This window comes from Phoca vitulina, unplaced genomic scaffold (genome assembly GCF_004348235.1).
Source record: "Phoca vitulina isolate PV1807 unplaced genomic scaffold, GSC_HSeal_1.0 scaffold50, whole genome shotgun sequence".
Lineage (NCBI taxonomy): Eukaryota > Metazoa > Chordata > Mammalia > Carnivora > Phocidae > Phoca > Phoca vitulina.
In genome coordinates this window covers 1,813,073-1,828,740 of record NW_022589753.1, presented here as the reverse complement: position 1 = coordinate 1,828,740, position 15,668 = coordinate 1,813,073, and the positions used below count along the sequence as shown (strand labels likewise).

At 62.4% G+C, this 15,668-nt stretch overlaps 1 protein-coding gene across 1 annotated transcript in view; it reads left to right on the top strand.

Moving 5' to 3' along the window:
• Nucleotides 1-15,668, top strand: part of CDH4 (cadherin 4) — a 541,856-nt gene that overhangs the window by 509,887 nt on the left and 16,301 nt on the right. Inside the window, exons 8-9 of the mRNA XM_032387709.1 lie at nucleotides 4,176-4,313; nucleotides 14,747-14,932. Of these exons, the coding sequence (XP_032243600.1) occupies nucleotides 4,176-4,313; nucleotides 14,747-14,932 (324 nt within the window). The remainder of the gene's footprint in view (nucleotides 1-4,175; nucleotides 4,314-14,746; nucleotides 14,933-15,668) is intronic.

Sequence of the window (15,668 nt, the reverse complement as noted above, 5' to 3'; positions counted from 1 at the left end):
TAGGGGCGGGGCAGAGCAGCTGTGGGGGCAGAGCAGCTTTGGGGGCAGAGCAGGTGTGGGGGCAGAGCGGGGGTGGGGCAGAGCGGGGGTGGGGCAGAGCGGGGGTGGGGGGAGAGCGGGGGTGGGGGGAGAGCGGGGGTGGGGGAATCGGTATCCCACTCTGGTGGAGGGGAGGCCTGGCTGGTGGGAGGGAGCCAAGTGTGGGGCAGACAGGATGGCCCTCAGCCTCCCTGGGGTGGGAACGTGCTTGTGGAGCAGCGAAGTGGGAGAGGGGAGGGGAGAGGGAGGCCAGAGATGCTGCCCCTACTCCTGGAGTGGTAGGCCTCCGCTTCTGCCCCGGGGAACAGAGCCAGGAGGGGATGCTGTGCCTCATCCCAGGGCGAGGAGGGGAGCAGGTGAGCCGCTGAGTTGTAACTGTCCAGCCAGGGGCACAGGACAGCCGCTCAGCCTCTCACACTGCTTGCCTCTGAGGCCTCAGTTTCTCCGTTTTGTCAGGAGAGGTGACAGGGAGGCCCCTCCAGCTGAGACATTTCCTGGCTCCCTCGGCCAGGATCCCCAGGTGTGCTTTGCGGGCTGGGCCTAGACATTCACAGAGAGACCTTTAAAACTACGCCCTTGTGTTCAGGACTAATTTCTACTATGGCGCATGATGCTGGCTTCTCATTTATAGTGGCAGCATGAACTTGGCTTCGAGTGTACGTCTCGAAGCACAAGGAAGCCTTTGGTGCAAGGGGTAATGTGAAGACAGAACCTTGCAGAAGGCTCGGCCTGGGACTCAGGGGCCTCCTCGGGCCCCCGGATGAGGAAGGCCAGGAGCGGCCTGAGGTCACAAGAGTGTGGTGGCGGCACCAGCCGGGCCTGGGGTCTCGCGGTCCAGGACTCCGTCCTGCAGGGCAGGAGGAGCGTGTCCAGCAGCCGGGGAGCGGGGTGAGCGTGAGCCCCGCATCACCGGCTCCTGCAGGCCTGCGAGCGCCAGGCCGACTTGCCAAACCTCGTTCTCTCACTCCCTCCTGTAAGTAACGCTTACCGAGCACCCGCCATGTGCTCAGCACAGAGCAGAGCAGAGCCCGAGTCCGGCCAGCCGTGGGGGGCCGACACAACAGGACGTTTACAACACCCGCGGTGCACGCGGCCACCGGCAGAGATGGCAGAGGGACGCGGACACAGACAGGGGACCGGGCAGCCCCTGTGACGAGGGGACGCCCACCTGCAGGAAGGATGCTGCTGAGATTCTCCGCAGCTTAGATCTCAAAGTCGGTCTCGGGAGGGAGGAGAAGAGCAGACTGAACCAGAGAACCTTGGGAGACGTGAAAACCGCTGCCCGCCGCCCCGTCTGAAGATCGGACTTGGTTCCGCCGCCTTCCCTCAGGAGGACACCGCAGGGATCGAGCGGCGGCCCGTGTCGGGCACAGATGCAACCAGGCTTCTGGGGCAGGACCGCTCGCCGGGGCGTGTGGGGACCCGGGGCTCGGATTCGGTGTGCCAGCCTTCCTGCTGGCCCTGGCGCAGTCCCCAGCACGACGCTGCAGCGTCCCCAGCAGAGGCAGAGCCGCGACTTAGGGCGCCGCTTCGATGGCCAGGAAGGAAGGGGCAACTTCTTTCTGCCTCAGGCGGTGCCACGAGGTCAGGCCCGCTGGGTTTCTGAGCGGTGGCGTCCACACAGATGAAGGGGGACCCTGACGGAGCTGCTGTGGGGGGCAGCCGCGCTCTCCGTGTGCCGCCCACCCCACATCCAGACGGAGCCCCACCAGGGGTCTCCACCGAGGTGGCTGCGGGGCCACCACTGGGTCTGTCTGCACTGCAGGCATGACAAAAGCCTGAGAGCAAGGACTGCCCTCGGAATCCCTGCGGGCACCTCCCCAGCACCCCGCGTGTCCTATGCGGCCCTGGGGTGGTCATGCCACTCGGTGGCCCCCGCTGTGAGATGCGCAGGGCCGTGCGCCGGGCTGACTCCCCTGGGCTGCGTGTTCTTGCTGCTCACACCGCCCGTCCCGGCTTCTCCCCGGGAGGGTGAGCCCCGCGCTCCTCAAGAAGCAGCTCTGAGCACCTCCAAGGGGAGGTCAGGAACTGATGCCAAGACCCTGGCCACCCCATGGGGTGGTGATTCACCTGACATAAGTGATAGGTGGATAGAAGGAGGGAGGGAAGGAGGCAGGATGGATGACGGGGGACAGAGGATGGTGGGTGGATGCAGGGATGGGTGGGTGGAGGGGTGACAGATAGAAAGAAGGGAAGGACGTAAAGGTTAATCTTTTTTTTAAAGATCTTATTTTTATTTATCTGAGAGAGACAGCAAGAGAGAGAGATTGATAGAACGAGTGGGGGGAGTGGAAGAGGGAGAAGCAGACTCCCCGCCGAGCAGGGAGACCGACACAGGGCTCGATCCCAGGACCCCGGGACCATGACCCGAGCCGAAGGCAGACACTTCACCAACTGGGCCACCCAGGCGCCCCAAAGGTTAATCTTTTGAGAGAAAACTTCTGAAACGTGATGCAACACCCAGGCAGATATAAGTTATTTCTATTATTTGTTTCATGTCTCCTTGGTTGCAAGTTCTACCCATTTTCACAAATGTCAACTGTTTTAGTCGTTTACTCAATTCCCTTAACAAACACAGCTGGAGAGCCTACCGTGGACCGGGCACCAGGCTGGAGTCCAGGCACACAACCTCTCACGGTGGGGACTGCGCCACCACCCCTCCCCTCACGTCCAGCACCCGGGGGCCGCGCTGAGGAGCCCCTGCCCTGATTGCACCTCCCCATGACCCACCCCCCAGCTAATAGTCCCCTTGAAGGAGAGACCCAGGGGCCACAGAAGAGCTGAAATGACAGCCAGGGTGAAGCAGGTGGGGGAAGGTGGGAGCAAGAGCCCCCCAGACCCCTGCACACCCGGCCCTGGAGTAGGCTAGGTTGGACCCCCCCAGCCAAGGTCACGGTCACGTGGGACTGTGCGCTTGACCGGTGGGAGGACGAGAACGAGTCTAGGTAGAAAAAGTGTGCGGACCCTCCTGAGCCCCTAGAGCCCCCACCCCGGCCCGTGGCCCGGCCAGACTGACAGCATGGCTTGGTCCCCAATCTGCCCTGTCACCTCCGGGCAGCACATGCCACCTCTTCCGGAAGCCTGCCCTGGTTTCCCTAGCCCTGTCTCCCCCAGAAGTTTGTGGCGTCCCCGCCAAGCCTGCCCTGCAGGTTCCTGGCTGATGCTGCCCGAAGTCGGGGCCCAGGGCCGACACACATCTTCCGTAAAGGGCCCCACAGTCAATGTCTCAGGCTCTGCAGGCCACGTGATCTCTGTCACAATCACTCAGCTGTTGTGCAAAAACAGCCACAGTGTGCAAATGAACGGATGTGGCCTGTACCGATACAACATTACTGACAAAACGAAGCAGTGGCAGGTAGATGTGGCCCGCGGGCCGTAGTGTGCCGGCCTGACCCATCGTACACACGCGTTGGATCACGTGATTCCCCTCAAAGCCCCTCAGTGACTCCCAGCTGTCCACAAATATCCAGATGCCATATGGGGCGCCTGGGACCTCGGTGGACAGGCTCGCCATTCCTCAGCATCTCTTGTCACTGACGGTCACTTAGGAATGTTTAATGCACCTTCTCTGAGCACCTGTGTGTTGGGCGCGGCCGTCGGCCCTGGGGACATGGGGTGAGTGGGACAGCTGTGGTCTCCCAGAGCTCAGTCTGGTGAGGGACAGAGAGGACGAGGAAGTGACAGCACAGGACCGAGGCAGTCAGAACTGGGGTGGGAGCTGCGGGCGCAGAGACCAGTCCGAGGGCAGGTAATGGGGGCCTGGCCCGTCTGTAGGAGCGTCCCTCTCTCTGCAAAGTGTCCATCCCTGGTTTTCCAAGCCCCACGCAGCATGGTGCTCTCTGGGCACCCCCATTCTCCTCCTTTCTCTCTTGGCACCAAACACGATTGTACCTACCGAAGCTGGGGCCGCTGAGGAGAAAGCAGCCAGACCTCTTGGTGCCATGCTATTGCCCACAGCAAGCGAAGGGGAACGTCCTTGCAGCAGAGTGGGGGCCAAGAGCTCCCAGGGGCCCCGCGGTCCCGACCCGCTGCAGGGACCGGGCCATGGGGAGCGCGTGTGTTGATGAAAAGGATGAGCAGCCTGTAAACTGAGACCCAGACTGATGCGCTGTGCCTTCCCACCCCTTTCCTTCCAGAAAGTTCAGCAGTACACCGTCATCGTCCAAGCCACAGACATGGAGGGGAACCTCAACTACGGCCTCTCGAACACAGCCACGGCCATCATCACGGTGACGGACGTGAATGACAACCCGCCGGAGTTCACGGCGAGCACGGTGAGTGGTCGCGCCCCCGGGCAGCTGGCTGGCTGCTCTCCTCGCTGGTTCTGACGGAAGGAGCCTGACGGATAGCGGCCCCGGGGCGCTGGGCGGCAGGAGCTGATGCGGAGGCCGGAGGCGCTGCCCAGGAGCTGGCCTGGGGGAGGGGGTTGTGCTCCCATCCAGCACTGGGAGGCCCGACACGGAGTGACCACTGACGCCCGAGAAGTGTCCGGGACCGAGTGGACTGGACACTCTTTCTGAATCCAGAGTTGGCCGGTGGTGTTGGGGCTCAGCCGCTTCTGGAGGCAGGCGTGTGGCTGTGTGCACAGTGGGACCTGCTGGCGGATGCCCAGGTGGGGCCTCGGCGGGGACAGCCCAGTCCCTGCGGGGGGAGCTCTGCAGCCTGCTGTGAGCAGAGACCTGGAGGGCGGGGACTGGGGCTCTTCCCCTTCAGGCTCGGCTGGTGGGCGGCCCGGAGCCCCACACCGGGCTGCTCCGGACCTAAGTGACCCAGTGTCCTTGGTGGACGCCCGTGCATGTGCATTCGGGGGCTAGAGCCCCTGAGTCACAGGGACGCCGGCAGGCTGCAGCTGCCCCACGGGTTTCCGGATCGCCTCTCGGAGCCGCCCCTGTCCTGGGGTCCAGGCCACTGGAGGGCCACGGGGATGAGGGTGTGACTGCTGTCACAGTAACAGGCACCGCACAAGCCACGCTGGGAGCCCTCCCCTGCCAGGCTCTAGTCCCCCGGGGTGGGGGGGATGCCGAGGCTCAGAGAGGCCAAGTCACTGGCCCAAACCCACACCGCCAGACCCTGAGTGGGAGCAGCTGGGATTGGACCCCAGAAGCTGTGCTGATTCTGCAGCCAGGAGCGGGGATGGGAGGGGAAGGAGGTGGGGAGACGGACAGGAGACCCTCCTCCCCAGAGCTGGTCATCGCCAGGAAGGCCTCCCACAGGCCAGAGTCCCGGGGACAAGCCCCACCCCAGTGCCTGAGCATCCCCTCATCCTGCTTCCCATGCCCCACGCCCTGAGTGCTCCTGCCCCCGAGTCACAGAGGCCCAGATCCCCTGCCCCTGCACCCCCGCACCCCCACTTCCTGCACCCTTGGCCCTGGCGCCACGACCTCGCCCGTGAGGGCACAGCGCCATCTAGTGGGCGGATGGCAGGCCGCATGCAGGGGGAGCCCCGCTGCCCAGCCCGCCTGGCGAGCCGTGGCGTGCCTTCCATTTCAATCCTGGGCCAGAGGGCAATGGCAGGAAAGGCTCAGGGCCAGGGTCCTGCGTAGCCTGGACATGGGCGAAGCAGCTCCCTAGAGACCTGGGAGAATAATGACGCCCAGGCTCCAAGCCCCCCGCAGGGCCTCGCCCACACCTGGCCGGAGACCGGCTGTCCTTCCTCCTTCCACCCTGCGCCTCTTCCTGTGATGACGAGAACACACGCTGTCTTTAGGACACACCACACCTGTGCGGGGCATGAGGGCAACGCTCCCAGGCGAGCACGAGCGCAGGAAACCTCCCCCAGGTAACCTTGCGGTGAGGACTGCAGCCAGTCCCAAGCCAGGCTTCGGGCATTGTCCCTGGTGGTGGTGGGGCAGTGGTGGGCACCGCACGATGCTCGGAACCCATCTGCTGAGGCAGGGGTCTCAGATGGCACTCAGCAGGTGCCCAGGCGAGAGGACACTGTTCCCAGGGACATGCCCTTTCCTGGTACCAGCCTGTGAATCCTAGTTGTCCGTGGGGCAGTGGCTCCAGCCCTCCTGACCACCAGGACCCCCAGGTCCCCCCTGGGAAACAGCCTCGGGACCCCCACTGTCACCATGGAAACCAGGGCAGAAGGAAACCAAGCCAATTGTCCCTGGTGGGACTAAAGGATGTGCTTCCAGGCAGGATGCACTATAGTGACCGGGGAGGTGAAGACTCCATCCAGCCCTGCTGGTCACCTCCGGCCACCATGGGTTTGGTGAAAAGCACACCCGCGGAGCGCTGGAGGAGGCATCGCTGGGAGTCGGGATTTGGCCAAGACCCCCAGGGACTGGAACAGGATGGTCGGAGCCCCCGCCTGCATCCCGATCCTGGTCCAAGCCGGCACCTAGGCGCTCTGAGGTGTGGCCAGCGGGGAGGGCAGGCGATCACACACACGCCCGTAGCTACAGTGACGGGCAAAAAGCCAGTGGGCTCCGGCCAGACGCAGACGAGGGCCCTCGCCCACCCTCCTGCCCCCACACAGCCCGACTCCGTCTTCTACGCACAGATGGTTGGCTGGTGTCTAATTTACCGGGGGCCGAGGCAGGCACATCCCGTCCGCTCCAAGACACGGGCTCCCGCAGAGACCGGTGGCTCTCCTGCTTCGAGTCAGCTAGAGGTTTAGCTCATTGTGACGGGAATGTGGTATGATGCGCACATCTTTGCCACCAGCCAGGAGCAACCTCGTGCCCGTCCCCGGAGCAGCCCCCCCACCCACCGCGCCCATCACCAAGGTGACCTTGGCCTGTGCTACGACCTCACTCCATCACGTGGATGGCGTCACACAGAGCGCGTGATCCTGTGGAGTCCGGCTTCTTTCATCCAACAGAGCGTCTTTGGAGCACATCTGTGTGCGGTTGGACAAACTCCCGCGTTCCAGGGGTTTCTCCATGTTCAGCACGGATCTCCGGACCATCCGTGAGCAAACCCACTGCACCAGCGGCTTCACTTACTCATTTTCTCCTTTTTAAAGATCGATGTGAGCTCTCGGTTAGGTGATTCACACACGGTACAGGAATTTAAAAGGTATGAAATGACCGGCCACGAAGAAGGCGTCCCCTCCCGCCCCCTCCTGCCTCCACCGGGCACTCCCACCCTACACCTGCTGTTGTCTGGCTTCTGTTTTTTCCCTCGCAATGTGTCTGGGAGACTTCCACATCCTGAGTGGCCCTGGGATTTTGCTCAGTGCTTGTTGGGAATAATGTCAGGCTCACGGGAGAGCTGCCAGAGCAGGAATGAGAAGAACAGCCCACGCCCGCGCACTCTGCCGCAGGAACCGTGGAATGCCGCATGGCTGTGACAGAGAGTCCTATGTGTCGTGGCCCTTGCGTCTAGAAGCTTCTGTGTATTTCCCGAGAGGTTTTCCCTGACGTGGCCCCTGAGGCCTTCAGGTAAACGGCCACCAGAGACAACTGAGGCCCAGAAGGCTAGTTCCAGGTGGCCCGAGGCCACACAGAGAGACCGTCAAACCCAGAGCACCTGCTTCCTTGGCTCCCCGCCTTGTGCCACACGGCTGTCCTTCCAGACCCCAAGAGTGTCTTCTGTCCCCTTCTGGGGTGGAGCATCTTCTGCAGCTCCAGCGAGGGCCCCGGGCTGCCCCACACCTGCTCCTGGAGGGCAGGCCTTCTGCCCGCTGTCCCAGCCCCGGTCCAGCTGTGACAGCCGGTCCTCCGAGTCTGAAAGCTGTCTTCCCTTCCGCACGGCAGCCACAGTGAAAACACCCTCGGATCCCCCAGAAATGCTGGTCCTGGGAGGGCCCGTGACGGAGTGAGGACAGGGAGGGTTGTGCGAAGGGTGCCCTTCTGCCTCCCGGGGCTGGGCGTCCCCACGAGGGGAGGGATGGAGGATGTCCCTTGATCCGCACACACCTCTGAGACTTGGGCGCCACAGGAACCACACTGAGACCCTGGACAGAAGGAGCATCCGGCCCCGGAAGGTGACTTGGAGGGCGTTCTGGGGAGGACTCCTGCCCGCACAGCAGGATGAAGGAAGGTGGGCACAGCCTGGCTCCCGGGGACGTTGCACCTGCCCCTCCTGTGCCCCAGGCGGCCTCGGGCAGGCTCCGGGCCTGGAGAAGACTTTGAGGATGAAGGCTGGGGTGCTCAGCGGCACCTCGGATCCTGATGTTGGTCGGCCCAGAGAGCGTGCAGCAGCTCGGCCTCGCTCATCAGACCTGCGGGCCGCTGGGGCCGGGACCGGGTTCCCCACAGGGAATGTGCTCCATCCCCCACACCCGATGGCTACCGTCCCAGTGACTGTGGGCTCAGTACGGGGGTCAGGGTAGCCCGTGGCGTGTTCCTTGAGAAGGGTGCTGGGCGGGGCCCCAGGACACTGTCGGCTTGGCACAGGGCAGGTGGGCGGGGCCGGGGGCTGGCCACATCCCTGCACGCAGCCCGGCTATTTTTATCAAGCTTAATCAAGAACAATCAGCAGAAACTGCAGAGATGAGGGGGATTTGCATGATCCGGTTCCTATTCTTAAATGTTAATTAAGTTATTTTCCTTTTGCCTGTGCTGCACGCGGGGTAGAGGGCAGCCTGCTGCGGGGCCGTCAGGCCGTTCAGCCGGCCCACTCCACACTCCCTCAAGGGCGAACGTGGGGCTCTGCCGGGCTAGGGGCTGAGGCCCCCAGGACACAACCTGCACTCTGCCCCAGCGCTCCTGTTGGCCTTATCCTGGGGTCTTGGTGGGAGGCCCTGGACCCCCAGTGTCCCGGGCCCTTTCCACCAGCCCAGGCCCCTCACATGCCCACGGAAGGGTCTCCTGGAGTCAGGAAGCCCCTCATTAGCCCTGCCTCGGCCCCTGCCAGCTGGACCTCCTGAATGTCCCCACTTCACCCTGAAGTGACATACAGTCCCGAGGTGACGTCAGGAGCATCCGCTGATCTCCACGAGAGTTTATGCCTTGAACGATGCTGTCCTCTGGTCTGTAAGTGCCACGGACGGCAGCCAGCCCTCCCCCGCAGGGGCCTGAGCAGAACGGTTCAGCCTCGACACACGTGAGTCCTGCCCCAGCTCTGACATCAGGTGAGGGGCTCCCAGCGCGGTTGCCAGATCGCTCGATCTCAGCCTGGTTCCCTCAACTCTTGCTGGGGGGTAAGAAGTCCTTGAGGTACGGCGTTCTCGCTGTCCAGGAGTGTCGTGGCTGATGGGACGCATTTCCTTCTATCGCACGTTTTGACCGCACGGCCCGCTCCCCATACCAAGGCAAGCATGAATAAAATTACATGTTAAAAAAATGAATTTAGATAAATTAATATTCAAGTAAATGTTACAAACAAAAGGGAGAACGATCGTGGTGCCCCCACCCCCCGCCCTGCCAGGGCTCTCCAGAGATGGGGCGTCATTGTGGAGGCCAGCATCGGCCCACGGCAAGCTCAGCCCCTCTTGCGCACAGGTCACCTTCAGAGGAGTTAGAAATGGTTTGCCGGAGGCAGGGGCAATGAACTGGGGAGCCCTGGGTCCTGTGAGGCTGGGGCCCCCACGTTTTTAAGGCTTTTCTTAGGATAAAACTTGAAGTTCCATCCTCAAGGTGGCCTGCCTGGCTGGGTGGAAAGGCCGCCTTGGCTTTGGGGTTAGACCATGGGCTAGCCTCGGAACCTTCCTGGGGGCTGGCTGGGCCCCCGCCGCCCGAGAGTGGGCCTGCTCTGGCCCAAGCCCTGGGAATCCCCAGTATCCTCAGCTTTTCAACTTAGTCCACAAACCCAGGAGAAGGGAGAAATTTCAACTCAGCCTGAGTTCCTGAGAATAAGAATCTGGCATCTCAAAATTGGAATAGACCCATCGCCCTTAATTGTACTCAGGCACTTGGTGCCAAGCCTCTGCCATAGAAAATTAATGGGAGACAGCATCTCTGAGCACCGAGGAGACAGGAGGCCAGAGCGCCTGGCCCCACCTGACATCGCCTGACAGGCCAGTGTCCACTTCCCAAAGATGACACTTTCCGCGACCCCGGGACCCCCGCTGCACCCATGCAGAGGTGGGGCCCAGAGGCTGGGCTCAGACCCCCGGCAGCTAACGAGGCTCCGACATCGGCCAGTGGCTGGCCTCAGGCAGGTCCTGGGGCCTCTGTGTCTCTGTGTGGTCACCGGAGCTGGGGGAGCATCAGCTCCGGCCTGGCGGGGCGCACACCTGCGTGTGGGTCCCGGAGCAGGTGGCTGGCACTCGAGGAGACGTGATCAAGACGACGAGGGTGGGTGCTGCTCGGCTAGTAGTAATGGTTACTGTCAGCAGCGTGGTTTCTGCCCGGGCAGAAGCAAGCGGCTTGAACTGCGGCCCGACCTGGGGTCAGCAAACCCCGTCTGTGGACCAAAACGCCGGGGAGGGGAGGGTCTGAGATATATTGTTAGCTAATTGTGCGGTCCTTTCCCCTGAGCTGTCCTTGGAAGGAGCACTTTCCCGTGTGTCCTCTACCCTCTCGCGTGACAGCTCCACGGGGTGGGGACAGAGGCTCAGAGGGGCTGGCCAAGGAATGGCCTCCTGGCCCCCAGGCCTCAGTCCCTCCCCCGTCATGCACAGGGTCAAGGAAGACTGCCTGTGGTTGCTTAGGAGCCGCTGATCCCCCAATCTGATTCTGATCCTGAACTCAGAGCCCAAAAGACATCATGATTAATTTCCGGGACTGAAAAGTAAATTTCAGAAAATAAAACCTATCAGAGTGTCCAGAGGCGCATCCATACATTTTCCAACAGAAGCCACGGACGATTGAAGGCACGGTGCTGGCGTGTCCCCAGTGGGGTTCCGTGGGAGCCCCTCCCTGGCGCCCACCCAGCCCCCGAAGCCCTGCCTGTTCCGAGGCACAGCCATGTCCCGGCCAGACAGGGGATCCCGGGCCAACTCTCAAGGCTCTGCTAACGACAGCGACGGGTCCCCCAGGTCCAGGTCGGGGAGGGTGCCGCCTCCCAGTGAGATGCCCCCACCAATGCAGGGGCCACGGGCCAGCGGGGAGAGGGGTGTCCTGCACCCCGAGGGGCAGCTAGAGGAGGGTCAGGTCCTCCAGCCCAAGTGTGGGTAGGCTCTCTTGGAACAGAAACAGAAGGGCAGCCTCGGGTCATGGCATGTCCCACGTGGCGTAGGTGCCTGGAGGACCCACGGGGCCTGGGTGTGGGCAGGCTGTCCCCCTTGGTCTTCTCTGGATCCTGGTTGGGCTTCACTGTTCTCACCCTAATCCTCCTCTATGCTAATGTGACGTTCCCCTGGGAGCCCTGCGGATTTCGGCCTCCGAGCTGGGTTTGTGCTAGATTAAATCCTCCCTGTCCCTCGGGACGGGGCTACATTTGAATTCTGGATTACCATCTAGGCGAGACACTCTGTTCCAATGATCTTAAAATTCCTTCTTTCCCAAATATCTGCCTTTGCCTCCCATGAGGCATGGAAGAGGCTTTCCCTGTGCCTGAAAATCTGAAAAAATTAAATTAAAAACTCATTATGGCCAGGGGAAAGTTAATAAGAAAATCCTAAGCCAGATTTATCAGCTTAAGGCCCTTCTTTGTGAACCTTTATTAAACTCGCATGAATTAAAATAGACTCTTGGAATAAACTTCACCAGGGTCTGCAAGGAATCGGACTCGGGGACACACAGGTCTCCCGTGTGCTATGAAGTCCGGGGAAGGAGCTCCCACTCCGGAGCAGGCCAGAGCAAAGCAGCTGGAGGGGCCGCCAGGCCAGGGTGGTGTCCCGCGGAGGCCCACCCGAGACTCAGTTCTCAGGAGGCAACACCAGGACCCACCCTGGTCGTCTGACCCGAGGGAAGCTGCCGGAGGATGCGAGTGCTCGTGAAACCTGAGGGCCAGGTGTGCCGGGCCTGTGGCCAGCGCCGGGCGTAAGGATCTCGTGCTGCTGAGTGGGACCGTGACGGAGGGCCGCTGTCCCAGACTGCACTGGTCCCACCGGGCGAGATCCCACTTGGGATAAATGTACAACTTCTCCTGTTAACAAGGTGATGGTATCGGGGTTGGAAGGCCTGCGCGTGCCAGGTGACAGACGGGGGCCATTTGTGGGCGCCTGGGCGGCGGGCTGTGGGGTTTCCAGGGAACGTGGAGGCCGGGAGTCCAGGAGGCTGATGCTGGAGCCTCCGAAGTCCGGGTGAAGGCCTGCGCTCTGGCCTGGGCTTGAAAGGAGCCCTTCCCTCCCTGGAGGCAGCCGGTCTTGGCAGGGGAGGTGGGGGGGGGGGCTCGCGATTCCTCTATCGCTCTGACCGTCGCTGGTCTGCACATCGGCTCACTCATCCATTCGCCCCCGTCTGCGTCATCCGCACACATTTGCCACCAGCCTGGGGCCCCAGATCCCCCGTGCCTCGCTCACAGTGGGCACACCGAGCACGCACCGGTCGTTTGGGTGTCTGCACCCCACCTCTCCTCTTTCTCACGCAAAGTGACTCTGGGAACAGAAGCTGCTGGGCCTCAGTGTCCCCGTCCATCCGTGGACGGTCAGCCCGGCAGACTGCTATCACTTGGACACACGTGCCGGAGGGGCCGTCCTTCACTGTCGCCCAGCAAGACAGGACAGGCTGGGCTGCTGTGCTCTGACCTCAAGCCAGAGAAGGACAGAGCCACCAGCCCCAATGTCGCTGATGCCCACAGCCACTGAGGGCCACCCTCGACCTTCCGGCTCCCTGTTCTGGGAAGTCAACCCCCGTGTTCAAGCCACTGCGGCCCAGTTTTCTGTGCGTTGCACCCCAGAACCCCCTCCCCAACCACCAGCTGAGGCTTGAATTTGTAAGTGCTCGAAGCAGAAAACCATCGCAACCATCGAGGCCCAGACGTGGGCTCGAAGCGCCCAGTCTCTCCAGGAGGTACCAAGCTCCTGATGGAGAGAGCCAGAAGCCGGGATGCTGCACCCATCAGCTGGCATCCAGAGCAGGTCCCACTGCCCACCCCTGTCTCGCCCAGGAGGAGGGGGTCGCCTGAGAGCCAGCCCAGCCAGCCAGTGCTGCACGGGGCCCTCGTAGGACACATACAAGGGCTCTGGGCCGACGTGTGTGGGGGCCTGGCCCCTGGGCTGCAGGCAGCACTGGATGTGAGAGACCCCGATGGTGGCTACGGACTCGGAGCCATAGGAACTCCACCAGGCTTTGTGACACTCACTCAGGGGCGGAGAGTTGGTTCTGGAGCAGACAAGGCCCAGCCTGGTGCCCCGCGTGCACAGGAGGGCTGTCCTCCGGCGTGGAGCGGCCCCATGTCTGTCCTAGGGCATGCACAGGCATATCTGGGCTGCAGGTCCCGAGCGGGCACGAGGCAGGGTGGCTGTCCCGGGTGTGGCCAGAGGGAATGTGCCATGGCAGGTGGTGGAAACAGGGAGCCACGTGAGGCTTGGGGGCCGCCTCCCACTGACATCAGGCAGGTGCCAGGGGTGCGGTGGGGGAGCCAGCAGGATGAGGCTCGGAGCCAAGCTGCCTGGGACAACGACCAAGCCCGTGTCTGGACCCCTTCGTCCCTATCCCGTGACCCCACCGCCGTGACTGGGGGCCGGATCCTTAGAGCTGACACTCTGGGCGCCCCTTTGTGGGCCCCAGGGTCTCCTAACCTCTACTGCTTCATCTGTAAAATGGGGATGAGGGCAGGGCTATCCTGAGGAACCGGAGAAGTAACGCCCGGGCGGTGCCTGGTACAGTGCCCACACGTGGAGGCCACTGTCGGGCCGCACCGCCGTGACCCCAGCCAGACACCCTAGATCTCTGTCCCAGCTCCGTCCCCAGGTTTGTAGCTCGAAACCACGCTGCCTGCTGACGGGGCTGGCCACACAAACTGCAGGACCCAGTGCAAAATAACAGAACGGGCCCCTAGTTCACGAACTATTAAGAATTTCAAGGGGCACCTGGGTGCTCAGTCTTTGGGCGTCTGCCTTCAGCTCAGGTCATGATCCCAGGGATCGAGCCCCGCATCGGGCTCCCTGCTCGGCGGGAAGCCTGCTTCTCCCTCTCCCACTCCCCCTGCTTGTGTTCCCTCTCTCGCTGTGTCTCTCTCTGTCAAATAAATAAATAAAATCTTAAAAAAAAAAAAGAAAGAATTTCAAGACAGCGAGAGCATTCGACCAAACTCAGGGCCCTTCTGCACGGGGCCACTTGCCCACGGGGCCAGCCCTGAGCAGTGATTTCACTCGGTAGGGGCGCTCAGATTCCTACCAGCACCCCAACACCAATACGCACACACACACCACCTTTCCCTGCACACAACCGTCTCGGCCCCGTGAACCACCCCCACTGACGGGAGGGGCTTGCAGCCCCTACGGTGCTTGGCAGGAGAAAAGGCTCCGTGGTCGGTCATCACACATCTGTAGCCACGGACCCCAAGCCCCGAGCCGATGGTGGGACTGCTGGGATGGCAGGACCCCAGTCAGGATCGTCTGGGGGAAGCCCCCCACTGCTGTCTAGCTCCTGTCCTACAAACGTACCTTAGAGCCTCTCGTGCGTCCCCGCTGTTGCACGGGGCTCCAGGGCACGAGGGAAAGGCCTGGGGGGTTTAGGCGGGAGGCCGGTGAGCACATGTGTGCGTGTGCGTGAGGCTGGGTCTAGAGCTGGGTGGTGGGTACCGCTGGAGGAACGAGAGCCCTCTGGAGATGCCACCGTGCCCGTGGAATGGGCGTGGGGTCCCCGTGTGCGGGAGAAGCTGGGGGCAGAGGGCACCCCCCAAGGGGTTGGTAGAGAGTCTCTTCCGACCTCTCCAGGCTTCCGCACGGGTTCAGAACATTGTCTTTCCTTATGCTCTGCAGTACGCCGGGGAGGTCCCCGAAAACCAGGTGGAGGTGGTGGTCGCAAACCTCACCGTCATGGACCGAGATCAGCCCCACTCGCCCAACTGGAATGCCTTCTACCGCATCCTCAGCGGGGACCCCTCAGGACACTTCAGCATCCGCACGGACCCCGTCACCAATGAGGGCATGGTCACCGTGGTGAAGGTGGGTACTCTCCTGGCTTCCTGCCGGCCGGCGTGGGTTCTGTCCCCCGCCACCGCCCTGGGACAGATGAACAGAAGTGATACGGGGTTATCTGGGGACAAAGGACTGCACGCCCCTGCTCGTGCCAGAGGCAGGCTTCATGAGGACCTGGTTTTCTCTGAACTCTCCACTTAAAGTCTGTTTAAGGCAAGATGCTTCATCTTAGAAAGCATTTTCAGGTTATTTTTGCATCCTTTGGTAGAGACACTGTGCTTTCAGACATTCTCTTGCAGAGGGGTGGCCGGGAGGGGGTGTGGGGGGTGCGAGGCAGTGGGGGGAGTCTGCTGCCGGTGGGGGGGGATATGTTCTTGGATTCCCGGGCTGGCTCTTCGCTCACTTACCCTGGCGTGGCCTGTCGCCCTTGGTGCCCCAGACGAGGGGCCTGTGCCCGGGGCTGTCGCCAGCATCTCAGCGGGTCCTGCCTGTAGATCTGGCCCAGCACCGGGCACACGGTGAGAGCACGACTAACAGAAGCAGCTGTGTCATCACTGAACATCGTCACGTCGACAGGGAACAGCCGGGCTCCTGCGTGCTCCCCAGGGCACAAGGAAGGTCACTTCAGTCCCGCCAGGGTCCCCAGGGCCCCCAGAGGAATCGGGCCGCGTGCCGTGTTCATGCACTGTGGCCCGGACCATCACTGCCCCAGCCTGTAGGAGGTGACAGTCTGCGGCGGGGATGTGGAGAGGGAGCTTCTGGG